Here is a 19,931-nt window from a genome sequence, read left to right as displayed (position 1 = left end):
AAGTCACCAAACTTACATGGATATACAGATGCAAATAAATTGTAACAATCTCACATGCGCTTCGGACAGTCCAACGAATTGATGACACAAATTTGTTCCTCTCCATTTCCAAGGGATACTCCGTATATATGTAGAAAAAAAAAGGAAATAGAACCATACAATAGTGTAATATTGCAATGTAAAATTGTACTCCAACAACTGAGTATCGCACTTGTGTGGAGGAAGGAAAGAAGGAGGTGGTGCTGCTGTTACTGCGCATGGCAGGCTGTGATCACCAGGCTGCTGCTGGGGGGAATAGAGGAAGAGAGCCAGAACCCTTACACTATGGGGCTTAACAGCAGGATTTTGGAGCAGGCTTCCTACAACTACATACTTTGTCAGAGCAAAGCATAGGCCTGTTGGTCATTTCTCTCCATCCAACGAGATTTGAAGAGAGAGTTCTTAAATACCACACTTTGATATTCAAGCAATGTAACCATCATATATACATTTTCTATAAACTAATTACAGCAAATAAGAATGACCATGTAAAAAAAAAACCTGAGGTCCAGTTACAGATTAGAGTAAAAGATGGACATGATCTATTAATGTGGAAAAACTAGAAGTTGCAAAGAAACCTGTTTATGGGCTTGATACTGACATTTATGAAGTAAGCATACATGTATGAGTTTACACAGCAGTCATTATTTCATCACACGTTAGGTGATCTAACGAAATCAGGGAATCTTGATCTCCTTGATGAGACTGTTTGCACCTTTCTCTTCTAATACTCACCTGTTGTAGAACAATTTTACATTGCTGTATTACACTATTGTATGGTTCTATTTCCTTTTTTTCAGATATACGGATTATCCCTTGGAAATTGAGAGAAACAAATTCGCAACACAAATCTAGCTACAATGGCTAGGCAGAAATCTTAGGCTCAAAAAACACAGGGCCTAATTCAGATCTGATCGCAGCAGCAAATTTGTTCTCTAATGGACAAAACCAGGGTGGTCATTCAGAGTTGATCGCAGCCAGCAACATTTTGCTGCTGCTGCGATCAACTAGTACACGCCTATTGGGGAGTGTATTTTAACTTAGCAGGGCTGCGATCGCTTGTACAGCCCTGCTAAGCTTAAAAAAATTTAAAGCAGAAGAAGACTAGGCCTATACCTACTTACCCTGTGCGACGATCACTGCGATGCTGGATTTGCCGGCTTTGACGTCAGACATCCGCCCTCCATTCTGCTGGACACGCCTGCATTTTCCTTACCACGCCCTGAAAACAGGTCGAAATGACCCCCCATGTGCATTGCAGGTGGGGAAGATGTATCATGTGCAGAGACTGAGAGTTAGATTTGGGTGGGTTATATTGTTTCTGTGCAGGGTAAATACTGTCTGCTTATTTTTACACTGCAATTTAAATTTCAGTTTGAACACACCCCACCCAAATCTCTCTCTGCGCAAGTTATATCTGCCCCTCCTGCACTGCATATGGTTTTGCCCATTAGAGAAAAAATTTGCTGCTGCTGCGATCAGGTCTGAATTAGGGGGGTAACTCAGACCTGATCGTAGCAGCAAATTTGTTAGCAGTTGGGCAAAACCATGTGCACTGCAGGTGAGGCAGATATAACGTGTGAACACCCCCCCCCCCCAGTGTGCTCTCCTGTAGCCAGCGACCACACACCCCTCTCCATAGTATGATACCCTCTCCCCCCAGTTGAGCACTCACTAGTGGTGGTCGCCGCAAGAAACAATTAAATCGCCCCTATAGCCTTTACATGAAAAAAAACACACACACAGGCCCGCACAGGAAAATAATGCTCCCCTGTAGCCATCCTCCATACCCCCTCCCCCCAGTGTGCTCCCCTGTAGCCAGCCTCCATACCCCCTCCCCCCCAGTGTGCTCCCCTGTAGCCAGCCTCCATACCCCCTCCCCCCAGTGTGCTCCCCTGTAGCCAGCCTCCATTCCCCCACCCCCAGTGTGTTCTCCTGTAGCCAGCCTCCATACCCCCTACCACAAGTGTGCTCCCTTGTAGCCAGCCTCCATACCCCCTCCCCCCAATGTGTTCTCCTGTAGCCAGCCACCAACCAAACCCCCTCCCCATAGTATGCTCCCATGCAGGTAGTGCTCCCCTCCAGCCAACCCCGGTAGTGTCCACCCCTGAAGCCAGCCTCCAAACCCCCCACATATATAACACACTCATAAATAAATATATATATATATACACACAAGAAGTGTGTTGAAAGGAGTAGATGGGGGGGGCCCCAAGGAAATACGTGTTCCGGGCCCAAATATTTCTGTTGCCGGACCTAATCCTTCTTCTACAAAGGAAACCAGTTCATCAATTTTGTAATCTTCAAAATGTTCCTACTCTTCTCAGGAAACATCAGATTCATAAAAATCAAGACAGTTGCCCCATAGCTTGTCGCTTATGTGATTTGGAAGGTAACAGGAAGCTGAAGTTAATTAACTTGTCTAAAGAAGAGGATGTCCTTTCCAGGCCTAAAGCAGTTCTCGCCAGTGCCTTAGCCCAGACTGGGGGGCCCCAGGCCCTGGACCCTCCAGAAGAAAGTTATACATTGGCAAGGGAGGATCCAGAACAATATGACAGGTGGGCACCATGACAAGGAAAGAGGATGGGTTCTTTTTGCTCCTGGAAAAGTGGGTGTGACCTCACAACAGGGGGTGTGGCCTCAAAGGGAATGCCATATTTATAAGCCATACCCTCATTTTAATAACATACTTCCTTATGACAGCCTCATAACCCACTTCTCAGCTCATGCCAATCTTTGCTTCCTCAGTCCTCACCCACTCCACTCAGCAGTCAGAGCCAGACTCATCTTCCCAGACACTGGCTCCGAGTGACAGTTCTATCTTCCACCTCCTGGCGCCTCGTCCCTGACCCAACACTGCTCAGCTCCTCACCTCAATCTGCTTTTCTGAAGACAGGAAGTGCAGTGGGTGATGCCAGGGTGAGCTAGTTACTGACACCACAGAATGGGTGACAGAGGAGGCAGTGGGTGACGCCAGAGGGAGGCAGTGCATGATGAAGAGGATGACAGGGAGAGGGTGTTGACGAGGAGAGATAGTGGGAGATGGAGCGGCAGCGGGTGACAGGAAAGAATGATGGGGAGAGGCACTGGGTGACAGGGAGAGGCAGTAAGTGACAGGGAGAGGCAGTGGATGATGCCAGGGAGAGGCAGACTCAGACCAGCCTGAGCCAAATATTTTGAGTAGGCAGATATAGATTTTGGCACTCCTTGCATGAAAAAACCAAACACATAGGCTTCGCATGAAAGAGAAAGAACACATAATGGGGTGATTTAATTGCATTGCTCGCCACCAACTGTCGAAGCAGTTCAATTTTTCTGGATGTCCATTAGTTTATCGCACCCAAATAGACCAGGTATAGCTGCATATAGCAACTAAACCTGTCTAAAGTCCTGGTTAGGGTGCTGAAACTCCCGTAAAGGGAGCCCAAACCACAGACTTTTTGTACATTTCTGCTCACCACCTCAGGAGGCTGTGAGCAGACAAGTGTCTCCTGTGGCTAATGGGTGCCTTAATGAAGCAATTGAATTGCTTTGTTGGGCACCCACTAGTGGTGGTTGCCGCAAGAAACAATTAAATTGCCCGTATGGCCTTTGCATGAAAAAAACACACAGGCTTTGCATGAAAAACACATACACACAGGCCCCCACAGGAAAATAATAAAACACATAAGCTTTGCATGAAAAAAAAAATGCACACGCACATTATTATTATTATCATAATTTATTTATATGGCGCTACATGGGATCCGCAGCGCCCAATTACAGAGTTATCAAATAAGCAAAATATGAAGACAACGACTTATAGTTCAATACAATATAGGACAAGTACAGGGTATATAAACATAGCTGCATCAGTAAACAGCACTGAAATAAGTATCAGGGTGGCAGAAAATCAAAGGATTTGATGCCATCAAAGGGAGTATTAAAAAGATGATATGTTAAGTAAGAGGCGTAAAAGCACATGAGGGAAGAGGACCCTTCTCGTGAGATCTTACATTCTAAAGAGGAGGGGCACACAGACAGGGGCGACACATATGAGGTAGAAAGTCAGCGTAAGCCACAAAATGCTTAGGATGAGAGATGGTTGGGTTTGGTGAAGAAGTGTGTCTTGAGAGCCCGTTAGAGAGGTGGAGAGTCTGAGCGGGTGAGGTAGAGAATTCCAGAAAAGGGAGCAGCATGTGCAAAATCTTGGAGGTAGGAGTGAGAGGAGGTAATCAGAAGGCAGGAGAGGCGACGCGCAATAGCAGAGCGAAGAGGACGAGCGGGAATGTAAAGGGAGATAAGGTCAGAGATGTAACTGGGAGAGGAGTGGGTGAGGGCTTTGTAAGCGGGTGTGAGAAGCTTCAAATGGATTCTGAAGGGGAAGAGGAGCCAGTGAAGGGCTAGTAAGAAGGGGAAGGTGGATGTAGTGCATTTGGTGAGGAAGATGATCCGGGAAGCAGCATTGAGGATAGATTGGAGTGGAGAGATGTATGTGTTAGGGATGTATGTATTAGGGATGCCAGTCAGGAGGAGATTACAGTAGTCCAGTCTGGAGATGACCAGTGAGTGTATAAGGGTCTTGGTGGCATCCTGGGTAAGAAATGGTCTGATCCTGGAAATATTTTTGAGATGAAAATTACAGGTTTCTGATAGGTGCTGAATGTGTGGTTTGAAGGAGAGGGATTACTATAAGAAAGCGCACTTGAGGGCTAGAGGAAATAGTAGTGCCATCGATAGATAATGAAACTGTGGGAGTGAGGTTATTCGGGAGGGTGGGAAGATGATCAGCTCAGTCTTAGACATGTTAAGTTTAAGAAAGTGCTGAGACATCCAAGAAGAGATAGCAGAGAGACAGTTGGATACACAAGTGAGGAGAACAGGTGAGAGCAGGTGAGAGGTCAGGGGAGGAAAGGTAGATTTGAGTATCATCAGCATAGAGATGATATTGTAAGTCAAAATGTCACGGACCTGCCGGTCGCTTCTCCAGATACGCTAATCAGAGAAGCACCGCTTGTAACATGGGGTCACTTTGGACATGCGGGGTTATACAAAAACATTCGCCACCACCAGCAAGAGGGATTTTAGCATCTAAATGCAAGGTAGCCTTCGCATCTATGTTACGCACAGTTATTAATACTTAGAAAAATTGGTAACATGGGCCACACGAGGCCTTAGGTTCTAAACATCACAGAATCAGGACTAGAATTTGTAATTTTAATTCCAAGAATACTTCAGAGCTTTAGTTATAAAAAGTGTTACAAAGATTATTAAGAATATTTTATTCAATATATTTAATATATTAGTCCGCACATTGAAACCCCCCCCAAATATGCCAAACCCATGTTGAGTGATATAAATGGAGCTCAAGCTTAACACCATAATCTCATACTTAATTTCATCAAGGTAATAATGTGAATCCATTTAAATGGAGAAAGCAGGGATGTGTGGTATGTGCATGTGCGCTAACTAAACACCATAGTTTTGGTTGCGTGAGAGAAATTGTCTAAATTAGGCCAAGATACATAGGTGGACTCGAAGGGAGGGGGGCACCAAAACATTAGAAAATGTTTTATTTATAATGCAGCAACAGTGGCTGACCCAGGGGGCACATGGTACAAGGGAAGGTATTCTTATTCAGATCTACTTTCTGCTACTAGCCGACATCATCTGTATTGGCTGGAAATTATTACACAGAAAATGTGCCAGCACAGCCAGTGCTGATCTCCCCAGTAGCCATTCCCATTGCTCTATATTGCTGCTGGACCCTTCCAGAGAGCTCAGTGGCAATCCAGTACCAGCTCCAGCAATTAGATATGACCAATGTATGCAGAAATAGCAGTTTGGATAAGTGGATACTGTGGTGTATTAAATTAAATACACTAAAAAAGAGATTTACTTACTACTGTATTGTTAAACCTAAAAATGAAATAAAAGTTTTCATAGTACCTTAACTTTTTCGGAGACCTCATCATATAGGTTAATGTTCAGCCGCTTTATTCCTGGCACATGCATCTTCCTCTTCTTCTTTTGCTGGAGTTGATACTCTGTCCGTGTCTTTACAATCAGCTAGTAGGAGAGAATGAAGGTGCAAATTATATTGTAAGAATTTATGAAAGGATACTGAATGCAAGATGACATGGTCATTGGAAAATTACACTAGTTAAATCAAAGAACTAAAAGTCAATGGAAGTATTGAGTCTTCAGTCTCCGTACTTCATTCCGAGACACATCCTGCTCCTCTTCATAGATAACATAGATGCCCCTACAAATCACACAATTATACCCAAATACTATCGCACTCAGTTACTAAGAATACTTACAGATATATAGATGATTTACACAATTTCATATGCAGTTATAATAACACTTACCATAGAACGATTGAGTAATCGCCATATGAAGTCTTGAAAATTCTCAAAGAGTAATATGGGGTCACTTTGTACAGGGTACACTTAATCGTTCTATGGTAAGTGTTATTATAACTGCATATGAAATTGTGTGAAACATCTATATATCTGTAAGTATTGTTAGCTATAAAATAGCACCACATATGTGTTTTTAAGTCCCATTGAAGCACTCTATAACGGCCGCTTTCACATTGTTGTTGGTCACAAAATGCTGTATACCGTATTTTTCTAACACTTTTTTTAGGACCTTGTTTAGAAACTCTTTACCACGATCGTTTGCAATTTTTTTGGCACGCTGTCCTGTTTAAATATTTTTTCAAAAGTGTTTTCAACTGTTGTAGCAATCTTGGATGTTAGACTGACCGGCCATGTTTGTCACAACTGAGGGCTGGAGACCGTGACTGGGAGCCTCAGTTGTAGGGGTTGACGGGTACCTGAATGTTGGAGGAGCGATGGGACTCCTGGACATGCGTAAAGACAGTAGCAAGGATGCCCGAAGGCGTGACCACGACAACTGGAAATATCTTTAAGTGATTTTATTAAATGAAAGTCATAAAACGTGCAAAAACAATAGAAAGTCACAAGTGGAAATTTAGGTGTGCAACTGGTTAATACCAGTAACCTGGAATGTAGAGAAAAGTTCTGTAAACTGTAAATGAAGCTAGGGTTCGCTGGAAAATTGAAATAGAAGCTGGAGTGCGCTGGAAAACTGTAGTTGTTGAAGAGTGGCTGCTGGAAAGCCGGAATACAGACACAGGTGAGTAAGGTGATGTTGTAGAGGGTTAATCACAGTGGTGTCGTGTTACACCACAGAGTGTAACACAGAGGAGTCAGGCTTGAATGCAGGAGAGTTCACTGGAGAATCTGTAGAGGACTGCACACAGGAACCACTGGAGACAAATGAAGCACTGCAGAGAAAGTCCATGGAAGAACTGCTCACTGGAAACACTGAAGACCATTGAAGCACTGACATCTATCTGGCCCAGACACAGGATACTTATACCTGCAGCTATGCAGGCATTGGCTGGGCAATTATGCAGATTTCAGAGCCAGTAGATTGGAGGAGCTGGAACATGTGATTGCATCCAACATGGCTGCGCCCATGCTGGAAGTAAGATGGAAAACCTGGTTTGGAACACAATGTAGAAACATAGTAGTAATGGCGGCTCCGGCCGCAGAGGACAGGAGACGCCAAACAACAAGTGCATGCTGAGACACGTGGAAGGCAGCGGAGGCCGCGGAGGGCATACAACCAGAAGGGAGATAGTGTCTTAGTACTCGGATCGTGACAGTACCCCCCCTTTTAGGAGTGGCCCCAGGACACTTCTTAAGTTTTCCTGGCCATCTGGAATGGAACTTCTGGAAGAAGACTTGTGCCAACTTGGGAGTGGGGAATCCATGACAGAATCCATCGAGGAATGAACCCACGGACGATGAGGAACAGACAAGGAAACCAGTTGCCTAGTGGGTGACTGGCGGGATACTTTGTGCTGGGCAGATTTTGGGCAGGAGGCCCCAAATTCAGCAATGTCCTTTTTTAGGGTCGGCCACCAATTTGACCTGGAAACGAATTTTAAGGTCTTGCGTATGCCCGCGTGTCCGGCAAAGCGAGAGGAATGTGCCCGATGCAAGAGCTTCCTCCTGAAAGCCGGCTTCACTAAATTTTTCCCTGGCGGGGGCATAGAGTCCATCCTCACTGCGGAGAACGCCACTGGATCAACAATATAATGCTTGACAGTAGACTCAGACTCATTTTCTTGCTCCCGGGAGCGGGGAAGGGCATCAGCCTTGTGATTCGGTGACCCTGGACAAAACTGTAGTTTGGAGTCTTGGCACGGAGGAGACAGGACATCAGAAGACTTGTAGGAGGATAGAAGAACTGGAAGCTCTTTTTGGAGACAGGTCTCAGAGCAGGAAGGACCCCATGTCAGGATACGGGTCGACTTCCAATCAACTTGAGGGTTATGCAGACGTAGCCATGGAAGGCCGAGGACCACAGGATGGGTGGCCCTGGGGATAACCTGGAAAGAAATCAACTCTGTATGCTGATCCCCTACCTTCAGACGGATAGGTAGGGTCTTGGAGGTAATCACCGCATCAGGAATCCTACTGCCGTCCACAGCAGTTAGAGATATCGGTGATGACAGTCTCTCAGTGGGTAGAGACCACTGCTTAATGAACCTCTCTGTAATAAAGTTTCCGGCTGCTCCAGAATCCAATAAGGCAGTGAGATTCTTAGTACGCTGAGCCACCTGCAGAGAAACGGAGAGATTGCAGTTACTTGGAAATGGAGAGAAATTCGTCACTCCTAGCTGGTCTCCTCCTTGGTGGGCTAGGACTTGAGGTTGTCCTGGACGCTTGGGACAGGACTTGAGAACATGAGAAGATTCGGCACAATACAAACAGAGACGCTCAGCAAGACGTCTACTACGCTCTGCCTGAGATAAACGAGAGCGACCTATCTGCATAGGTTCCTCCCTAGACGGAGATGGCTGACGAGGAATGGAAACAGTAGGAATCTTGGGAAATGTGGATCTTCCTCGTTCAACAGCCCTTTCACGGAACCGTAAATCGACCTTAGTGCAGAGGGAAATGAGCTCGTTTAAAGTTAAAGGCAAGTCTCTAGCAGCGAGCTCATCTTTGATACGCTCGGATAGCCCTCCCCAGAAGGCTGCATAAAGAGCGTCATCATTCCAGGAGACTTCAGATGCCAAGGTCTGGAATTGCACCAAATACTGACCGACAGTTCGCGTCCCCTGACGCAGTCGAAGGATCTCTGAAGAGGCTGATGTCACTCGACCTGGCTCATCGAAAATTCGTCTGAACGTTGCCACGAAGTTAGCATAGGATGACAACAGAGCATCAGACCTTTCCCATATAGGTGAGGCCCAGTCTAGAGCAGCACCAGTGAGAAGAGAAATAAGGTATGCCACCTTAATGCGGTCAGTAGGGAAACTGCTGGGTTGCAATTCAAATTGGATCTCGCACTGGTTTAGGAAACCCCTGCAGGCTTTAGGGGATCCATAATATTTAGCAGGAGTCGGCAAGTGAAGATAGGGAGCAGGAACAGGTATGGTGGGTGGGGACACCACCAGAGGCGCTGGAGTCGGCACACTGGACGCCCCTGATCCACGGAGGGCCACTTGAATTTCATCCAGCCGGGAGGAGAGGTCCTGGAGACAGCGAACAACATGGTCCTGAGCAGCCTCCTGACGTTCAAGGCGGGTTGCCAATTTTTGTATCAGCCTAAGCGCTTGGGCCAGGTCTCCGGCTGGATCCATTAGGTCAGTGCTTACTGTCACAACTGAGGGCTGGAGACCATGACTGGGAGCCTCAGTTGTAGGGGTCGACGGGTACCTGAATGTTGGAGGAGCGATTGGACTCCTGGACATGTGTAAAGACAGTAGCAAGGATGCCCGAAGGCGTGACCACGACAACTGGAAATATCTTTAAGTGATTTTATTAAATGAAAGTCATAAAACGTGCAAAAACAATAGAAAGTCACAAGTGGAAATTTAGGTGTGCAACTGGTTAATACCAGTAACCTGGAATGTAGAGAAAAGTTCTGTCAACTGTAAATGAAGCTAGGGTTCGCTGGAAAATTGAAATAGAAGCTGGAGTGCGCTGGAAAACTGTAGTTGTTGAAGAGTGGCTGCTGGAAAGCCGGAATACAGACACAGGTGAGTAAGGTGATGTTGTAGAGGGTTAATCACAGTGGTGTCGTGTTACACCACAGAGTGTAACACAGAGGAGTCAGGCTTGAATGCAGGAGAGTTCACTGGAGAATCTGTAGAGGACTGCACACAGGAACCACTGGAGACAAATGAAGCACTGCAGAGAAAGTCCATGGAAGAACTGCTCACTGGAAACACTGAAGACCATTGAAGCACTGACATCTATCTGGCCCAGACACAGGATACTTATACCTGCAGCTATGCAGGCATTGGCTGGGCAATTATGCAGATTTCAGAGCCAGTAGATTGGAGGAGCTGGAACATGTGATTGCATCCAACATGGCTGCGCCCATGCTGGAAGTAAGATGGAAAACCTGGTTTGGAACACAATGTAGAAACATAGTAGTAATGGCGGCTCCGGCCGCAGAGGACAGGAGACGTCAAACAACAAGTGCATGCTGAGACACGTGGAAGGCAGCGGAGGCCGCGGAGGGCATACAACCAGAAGGGAGATAGTGTCTTAGTACTCGGATCGTGACAATGTTCACTTACTAAATATATCTATAATGGTTAATATGTATTTAAAGCCATTGTTGTACTTTGCAAGGTCTATGAGTGAGACCAGATCACATTGCCATTGCTGATTTATAGCCAATACGCAAATCATGTTCCTTTTATAGGTTTTTCACGCTGGCTTATGCAACGTATAGGCATCTTGATTTTGAAGCCATTTTTTAATTTCTGATCTTTTAAACTTGCCCTTATTAGCCTTATAATATTTATCAAGGCCGCAATAACTGCCGGGGTTTAACACATTGTAATACCATTTTTTCATCCTTTTTTTTTATACGCTTGTTGTACATCATGCTGTTACTTTTCAAACTATTGTGCTGCCTAAGGTTAACCGTTTCTTAATACCAAAACAAGTAGCATTAGATATCAAACTTGGTGTTGCAAGTCCTTATCTGAAGAAACACATGCCTTGTAAGCAGTTTTTGGTACAGCAGACATGGCTAATTAAAAAAATACAAAAAAAATTAAACTTTAGACAGTATTACATTTATATAAACGTTATATTAACTTTATATAAACATAACAAAGTTTATATAAAATGGGTGAGGCAACTGTCACTACCAAATAGCAAATCTTTATTTGATCAAAAAAGTGCTCTCTATACTATTTTATTACTGAAAAGATGGTAATTTGTGAGATTGTACACAAGGCTTGCAATGTCACTGGAAGGTACCTTGTCAGGAAAAGGTTGCTCCAGTTGGTTGACATCTAGAGGTGCTATTAAGGGCACCTCATCTTCATCCAGTCCTTGTTCATTGTCACCTTTCTCGGTTAGGCTAGTCCCCAGCTGTACCATTGTGCCTGGCCCAGCTAAAGATTGTAAAAAACACAGTAACAAATTTATTGGATACATTGAAATTATGAAAAACAATACAGTACTTAACAATGTCTAATTATTGTAACAGGTACAAACTGCCCAAAATTAAGTTTGTTTATTATGCTTTAATTCACTTTTCATGAGGATGCTAAACTTGCTTTTCTTATTATTCACTAAAAGTACAACAAAGTTATACCAGTGTTTGCGCCGTCTGTTTCTGCCAGAATACCACAGAACATGTATGTTCTTATATTCCAAGCCGATTTATCTAATTTCTTAAGGATTACCTACTACTTGTGTTCATGTTCTATCAAGGATCTACACATTTATTTCTTTGTCATTCACAACATACCATCTGAAAGTTTTTTTTCACAGTTTTGAACTTTCACTCTGCAAAGTTCTTCATTGTTCTATCAGACTGTCCACTGCTCTGCAGTGCAAAGCTTAGAGATCACAGCTACTCATGAAAGCTTATTGGTTTCTCTTCAAAGCCTGTGATCTAACTGTCCTGCTCCCTCCACTCAGAGTATTTAGTTTCTGCTGTGCAGATTGAAGAGTGGAAATTTTAAAGTAGGAAATTAGGGCTTAGTAGAACGGAGGAGGAAATAGGTGTATGTGCATTAGAACAAGCAATAAGTTAAAATTAAGTGGCAATAAAACAATATATTTTATGTGAGACTGCTCTTGCTCATTTTCCAGATTTTAGCTTTTTTGGCATCCATTTATTATTATTATTATTATTATTATGCTAAGGGGGCACAATTATACCCCTTTCAGACCGCCTGAGGCGGATCGCACATGGGGTCCTGACACGGGAGCTCCCAGTGTGCGACCCGCCTCAGATCACATGATCTCCAAGCACCACCTGTACACACACAGTGAACGGGAAATGGGTCGCATTGATCCAGCTCCCATTCACACTGCACGGTGGGCCTAATTCAGACCTGATTGCAGCAGCAAATTTGTTAGCTAATGGGCAAAACCATGTGCACTGCAGGGGGGGCAGATATAACATTTGCAGAGAGAGTTAGATTTGGGTTGGTTATATTGTTTCTGTGCAGGGTAAATACTGGCTGCTTTATTTTTACACTGCAATTTAGATTTCAGTTTGAACACACCCCATCCAAATCTAACTCTCTCTGCACATGTTACATCTGTTCCACCTGCGGTGCACATAGTTTTGCCCATTAGCTAACAAACTTTCTGCTGCGATCAGGTCTGAATTAGGCCCTGTGAGCCGGGTTGAACACGAGTTCAACTCTGCTCGCGACCAGGGTTGAAATACCAGGTCGCTCAACCCTTGCACCTTTCAGACCGCACCTGAACACGAGTTATGTGCACTCATGTGCCAATAACCCATGTTCATAGGTGGTGGTCTGAAAGAGGTATTCGTTTAATATTATACAGTATTCTATAAAGACCTCTGTCCCCCCAACTAACATGAAAATGAATTGCTATATGCGAGATCTCGACTATAGGTCAACAACATCTAGGTCGACAGTCAATAGGTTGACCCCATTTGGTCAACATGCATTAAGTTGACATGGACAACATGTCGACATATGAAAGTTCGACACTGGGAAAAATGGACAAAAGTTAAAATAGACAAAAGGTTGACAGGTTCAAATGATCGACATGGCAATGGTCGACACACACATAATCAACAGATTTTTTTGGGGAGGAGGGGTTCATGTTTATGGACTTTTTCCATTCTTGACTACCATGTCACAAATTATAACCTTTAGTAGCCTTGTGTCAAGTGAAGTGAGACACCACACCTGAAGCATGGCGAGTGAAGTGAGCCCATGAGGGACACATTTCTTTAAATGGTGGTCCCAGATAGAAAAAAAAACAAAACATTTTTCTCAAAGTGTGTCGACCATTTTTGTGTCAACCATTGCCGTGTCGACCTTTTGTCCATGTCAAACTTTTCTGGTGTCGACCTTTCATAGGTTGACCTTTTGTCCATGTCAACCTCTTGTAAATGTCGTCCTAATGCATGTCGACCATATGGGCCGGCCTAATGACCTAGACCAGTGATTTTCAACCTTTTTTAATTCGCGGCACACGAATAGTATTTTAAAATTGCCAAGGCACACCATCAGTTCTCCAAGGAAAAAAAACCCACACACACATTGGCCCTCACAGTAAAAAAAAATCCACACATACACTGCCCTACGAAGGGAAATATATCACATTGCTCCCCCCATAAATCCTATTAAATTATTCACATTGCTCCCCCCATAGACCCTTTTGCTCCCCCCATAAATCCTTTTGCTCCCCACATAAATCCTATTGCTCCCCACAGGAGAAATAAGATAACTAATATTAGCCCCTATCTGTCAGCTGTCCTCTTCCCTGTCCCTCAGTGACGGGGGTTGTTCATAGTGGGGTGCTGCGAATACTGAGCAGTGGGCGGTCAGGTAGGAGTGGATGTGGTGGGCAGGGAAAGTTTTGTATGCGGGTGGGAACTGGAAGATGTGTATGCAGGCGGGTGGGCTGGGTGGTGAGAAGTGGTGGCTGTGACCTATGATGTCACACTGCCGCGTCTTCAAGGCATAGGTCTACTGACTGGGGCACGACTGATCCTCTAAGAAGAGCCCGGGCCAACAGATCACTCTGAAGGTGCAGGAAGCTGCTCTGACTCCGCGGCACACCTTGCAACTGGCCGCGGCACACTAGTGTGCCATGGCACACTGGTTGAAAAAGCCTGACCTAGACATTGTAGATCTTGTATACCACACCAACTATATGCTAGGAGGAAGTTGTGGTTGCCAAAAATGAGTGCATTTGTGTACTTGTGGAACATTTATTAAATGTATCTATTTCTATTTTTGAAAGAAAAAAATCAAGTGAATCACATTTAAGAATTCCCCTTATTTTGGGGAAATCTATTCTTAGGAGTTGTTAAGTAAACACAAAAACAAGGAGATCATGCTGTTGTATATGATTAAAATCACCAAAATGCTGCAATACCATAAAATCAGTATTTTCAGTACTTCACAACTTTCTGAAGAATAGGTTTCCTAATAAGAGATTCCATACTAATGTATGTCAACTCAAGTACATATTTGCTCTGCACTCTGCCAGTCTGGGAATCTATTTTATACCATGCCAGACAGAGTGACCTAAGTGACTATAGGACATCATGTTAAATACATTAAATACACTTGTATTTGTAAAATTTTCAAGCATCAGTAAGCTGTTGAAAATAACTATACCATGTTAAGTAAAGCAGCAAATATACACTTCTAACAATGTAAACACATGTCAAAGTAAATATCTATCTACAACATAATATAACAGTAGGGGTTATTGACAGTTATTGCCATATATTCTATCTCTTGTAAATCAAGAATTAGCCGCAGAATAGATCCCCAGGGGCTAATTCAACTAGCCCTGACCGCCGGCAGTAACGTGGAATTTTTTTTCACCTGCCCAAGGCAGGAGAAAAAAAATCTGCAATAGTGGACCCGTTTTTGCGGCCGAGATCATCAAAACATATTCTGGATCCATGTGTTTTCGCATGAAAATGGGTCAATTACCGCACACACAAAAGGGACACAATTGAATTGCATCAATAACACGATAATAAACAGCGATAAATGGACATCTTTATACAATAATTTTTCACAATCAGTTACATTCCCCCATAAGTCTTTGCATTGCTCAGAAGCTGCTAAAGGCCTTGAAGAAAGATATTGTAGGATAGAACAATTGTATCAATTTGTGAAACAGCTAATTGTTCTGCATTTGCTGATCAAGCATTGATATGCTCAGATGTTACCAAGCTTCAGGGTTGGACTGGCACACAGGGGTACAGGGGAAACCACCTCCTCAGGTTCCAGACTGTACACTTGAATTAATCATTATACACAGTGTATCCAGAAAGTATTCACAGCTCTTCACTTTTTCCACATTTTGTTATGTTACAGCTTTATTCCAAAATGGAAAAATACATTTTTTCCCTCAAAAATCTACACACAATACCCCATAATGACAACAGGAAAAGATTTTTCAAATTCATTAAAAATAAAAACTAAGAAATTGCATGTTCATAAGTATTCACAGCCTTTGCCATGAAGCTCAAAATTGTAGTGCAGTGAAGCGCTGTGAATACTTTCCAGATGCACCGTATGGTACCTTATGCTGTACAGGACTATGGTGGATTCTCTGCAGTGCATTGCTATTAATAATCTGGTACATTATCATGATGCACTAGCAGTATTTACTATATATTTATCAAGGGAGTGGTACCAAGACCATACACTCTGTAATGGTTAGCAAAGCCTCTGGCAGCTGGCCACACCCCCTCTGGAGACTGGCCACACCTTTAAACATGGGCTCCTACCATTGCATTCCCCCGGTGGGCCCTTCATGCCCCGGTCCGACACTGCCGAGTTTAAACTGCAGAATAATAGTTTTGTATTAACACCAGTTATCTGACCTTGATTTTCAGATGATTAAAAAAGCCAATACTTTATTCGTTGTTTATATTCATAATTGGGGTGCTACTGCCCCCTGCTGCTAAATAAATGAGAGAGCTAATGTATGTATTCTATAGCTTGTACTCAATTTTTGGGAAGCTACAGCCTCTTACACCTCTGCTAATAACTGCCCTCAAGGCATACCTCCCTACTGCCCCGATTTTTGCGGGACAGTCCTGTTTGTTGCGCACTGTCCCTATGTCCCATCTGTGGGCCGCAGTGTCCAACAGTGGTGGCGAATAGTTGGGAGGCTCCCTGTCACTCTCTGCTCCACAGCAAATAGATGCTGTGCGCTATTCGCGGGAGACAGAGGTACTAGGGACATAGTCAGCAACTCAGAGCACTGGACATGCCCCGACAGTGATGAAAACAGGAGGTGTGGCTCTTGGTCACTGCATTCCGATGAAGTCACGCCTCCTTTTACAGAGGCCATGCCCTCTTTCCAGGCACATGCAGCTTTGCTGCACGCAGGAGTCTCAACTTGCTGGTCCAGAATGTTGGGAGGTATGCTAAAGGGAATAAAAAGGTGATTACAAGGATTCAGTATGAAATCTCGACTGTCAGGATCCCAGCAGTCGAAATAAGTAAGTAAGGAGTGTTGTTTCTGATGCTACTAACACACTTTATTTTAAGGTTGTAGTCTATAAAATGCCTATAACGTTCACTACACATAGAAAATATGTCGCCTACCAGATTACACAAAACATTTGGGTCTATGGTGAACTGAGCTCCTTCCTCCTTAGACTCCCCATATAGTCTTTAGACATCCGCCAGAAAAAAATAGGATTTTAATTACCTACTGGTAAATCCTTTTCTCGTAGTCCGTAGAGAATGCTGGGGTCCACATTAGTACCATGGGGTATAGACGGGTCCACAAGGAGCCATTGGCACTTTAAGAGTTTAATAGTGTGGGCTGGCTCCTCCCTCTATGCCCCTCCTACCAGACTCAGTCTAGAAACTGTGCCCGAGGAGATGGACATACTTCGAGAGAAGGAAAAACACAGATAGTGGCGAGATTCACACCAGCTCACACCGAATTGAAAAATCATGCTGACTAGCATGCAACATGGGGAAATCATGCCAACCAGCATGCAACATGAAGAAATCATGCAAAACCACATGAAACATGAAGAAACCTTGCCAACCAGCAGGCAACTATAAGAAACTACGCTAACCAGCAGGAAACATGAGGAAATCATGCCAACCAGGATGATGAAACATGAAGAAATCATGCCAACCATCATGCAACATGAAGAAACCATGTCATCTACAATGAAATAGGAAGAAACCCTTTCAGTCAGCATGTAACCTGAAGAACCTATGCTAACCAAGCATGAAAGAGGAACAGTAACAGCTGAACCAATACTCAACCAAGTAGAAATGCAGGAAAACGAAGCGCTGGGCTGGCGCCCAGCATCCTCTACAGACTATGAGAAAAGGATTTACCGGTAGGTAATTAAAATTCTATTTTCTCTTACGTCCTAGAGGATGCTGGGGTCCACATTAGAACCATGGGGATGTACCAAAGCTCCCAGAATGGGAGGGAGAGCGCGGAGGCTCCTGCAGAACTGACTGACCAAACTATAGGTCCGCAGAGGCCAAAGCATCGAACTTGTAGAACTTAGCAAATGTGTTCGACCCTGACCAAGTAGCTGCTCGGCAAAGATGTAAACCCGAGACCCCCCGGGCAGCCGCCCAGGAAGAACCTGCTCTACTGTAGAGTGGAAAATTACCAGGTGAGCGCTCAATACCAATGATGGACACAAAAATATAAAAATAAACTAATTTATTGCATAAACTAATAACATATAACACTTTAAAATAGACAAGACCACAACACAGTAATCATATAAAACTGAGGTTCCGGAGACCTCTAGAATAAGCAATGGTATGAACTATTTATAAGTACTTGGAAGGCAGTCACAATAACCTTGAATAAGAGATAATTCTCTAATAGCTTTTATCTGTATTTAATTACTCGCCCAAAAATAGAAGCACAAGAATTTTAGCACGGCCGTGCATATGGGTGTCCTCAAATTAATGTAAGTTCGATTCCAATTGGAAAAAGTTCATCAGTTTCCAAATCCACTAGATGTATGAGCGGTGCAAAAGATGGGAGTTATATAATAACTGTTACTCACAGTCTAGGACGGCTTTTCCTCGCTGCACAACAGTAATTTGTTTGTAGCCGCTCTATATCACCCTGTGCACTGGTGAGACATCCGTCAGCGGCGGGACTCGTCAGTGGCGTAGTCCGTCTGCGGCGCAAGCGGGGAGCCGTTCTCCACTCCGACAAAGTGTGGGTGCACCAGTATACCGTTCTCTACCCCCAGCACAGATGGAATAATCAGATACTAAAAAAGATTTGGATCTCCTATCCACTGCGCTCCCCAAATATATAGATACGTGAAGAAGGGAATAAACCTCTACTTATCTTAGGAGGTCGGTATTATTTTCACACGTCCCACCTTCTTCTCGTTAGGTTTTATTATGAGTATTAATAGATGGTGTTATTCCAAAAAGTCCAACAATTCATGTAAGAGAAAATAAAACACAATCTAGTGTATTACCGTCATACAGATCCCTTCATTGAATAAAAATACAACATGGGTCTATGGATTCAGATCAATAATAAGTGTGATCCACACGTATGTATAAAATACAATTTTTTAATACTAAAAAAGTTCCAATTATCAAGTATGCTTCAGTCACATTGATATATGACACATGTCCACTTTTACATCCAGTAATATGTGAGGGTGGCTTCCTACCAGATTTTGGAATTTAGAAGTGCTTATAAAAAAGCTGTGCAGATGTCTCAGCAGTCCCAGGGAAAACCAGCTTCAATGGTCAGCACCCCGTCCTCTCCTCGTCTGGTATGTCCGTCACAAATCCTCACCGTCATCCAACGCGTTTCGATCAGATTCGCTGATCTTTATCAAGGCATAGTCTATAGACTGTGCTGACCATTGAAGCTGGTTTTCCCTGGGACTGCTGAGACATCTGCACAGCTTTTTTATAAGCACTTCTAAATTCCAAAATCTGGTAGGAAGCCACCCTCACATATTACTGGATGTAAAAGTGGACATGTGTCATATATCAATGTGACTGAAGCATACTTGATAATTGGAACTTTTTTAGTATTAAAAAAATTGTATTTTATACATACGTGTGGATCACACTTATTATTGATCTGAATCCATAGACCCATGTTGTATTTTTATTCAATAAAGGGATCTGTATGACGGTAATACACTAGATTGTGTTTTATTTTCTCTTACATGAATTGTTGGACCTTTTGGAATAACACCATCTATTAATACTCATAATAAAACCTAACGAGAAGAAGGTGGGACGTGTGAAAATAATACCGACCTCCTAAGATAAGTAGAGGTATATTCCCTTCTTCACGTATCTATATATTTGGGGAGCGCAGTGGATAGGAGATCCAAATCTTTTTTAGTATCTGGTTAACCTTATTGGGGTGAGGGTAACGCCCCTTTTTGGATTACCATTCCCCTGCTGCTCTAAAGCGCTTTTTTATACAGGTGTTTCTTTTTCCTTTTAACAGATGGAATAATGCTCACCAGGGCAGGATGTAAGGTATTCCCGGTATGATCCAGGAAAATGAACGGTGCAGTCTCGCTGGAGATGAACAATTGCCGGCAAATGCTGTAATCAGCTGCTAGGAGGACACGCTCTAATTCTTATGGGCAATTGGGTATTGGTGACTCCTTCTCTCTGTACCCTCAATGCGTTTCTCCGCACCCCAGGTGGCTTCTTCAAGAGGCAGAGGTTTCTTCATAACCCCTATTCTTTTTCTTGCTACTGTAGAATGGGCCTTAACAGAATTTGGACACGGCAGGCCTGCCGTAGAATAAGTATACTGGATAGTAAACCTGATCCCGTGAGGAATTGTCTGCTTAGAAGCAGGACACCCAACCTTGGCCCT

The 19,931-nt window shown here is 43.7% G+C and overlaps 1 protein-coding gene across 1 annotated transcript in view; it reads right to left on the bottom strand.

The window, feature by feature from the left end:
• Positions 1-19,931, bottom strand: part of CALY (calcyon neuron specific vesicular protein) — a 102,123-nt gene that overhangs the window by 21,270 nt on the left and 60,922 nt on the right. Inside the window, exons 2-3 of the mRNA XM_063958626.1 lie at positions 11,349-11,485; positions 5,968-6,087 (exon numbers count right to left, since the gene is read on the bottom strand). Coding sequence (XP_063814696.1) covers positions 5,968-6,087; positions 11,349-11,471 — 243 coding nt within the window. The 5' untranslated portion in view covers positions 11,472-11,485. The remainder of the gene's footprint in view (positions 1-5,967; positions 6,088-11,348; positions 11,486-19,931) is intronic.

Source organism: Pseudophryne corroboree, chromosome 3 (assembly GCF_028390025.1).
Source record: "Pseudophryne corroboree isolate aPseCor3 chromosome 3, aPseCor3.hap2, whole genome shotgun sequence".
In the NCBI taxonomy this organism is placed as follows: domain Eukaryota; kingdom Metazoa; phylum Chordata; class Amphibia; order Anura; family Myobatrachidae; genus Pseudophryne; species Pseudophryne corroboree.
The sequence above is the reverse complement of the archived record's forward strand: the minus strand, read 5'-3'. Positions and strand labels throughout refer to the sequence as shown.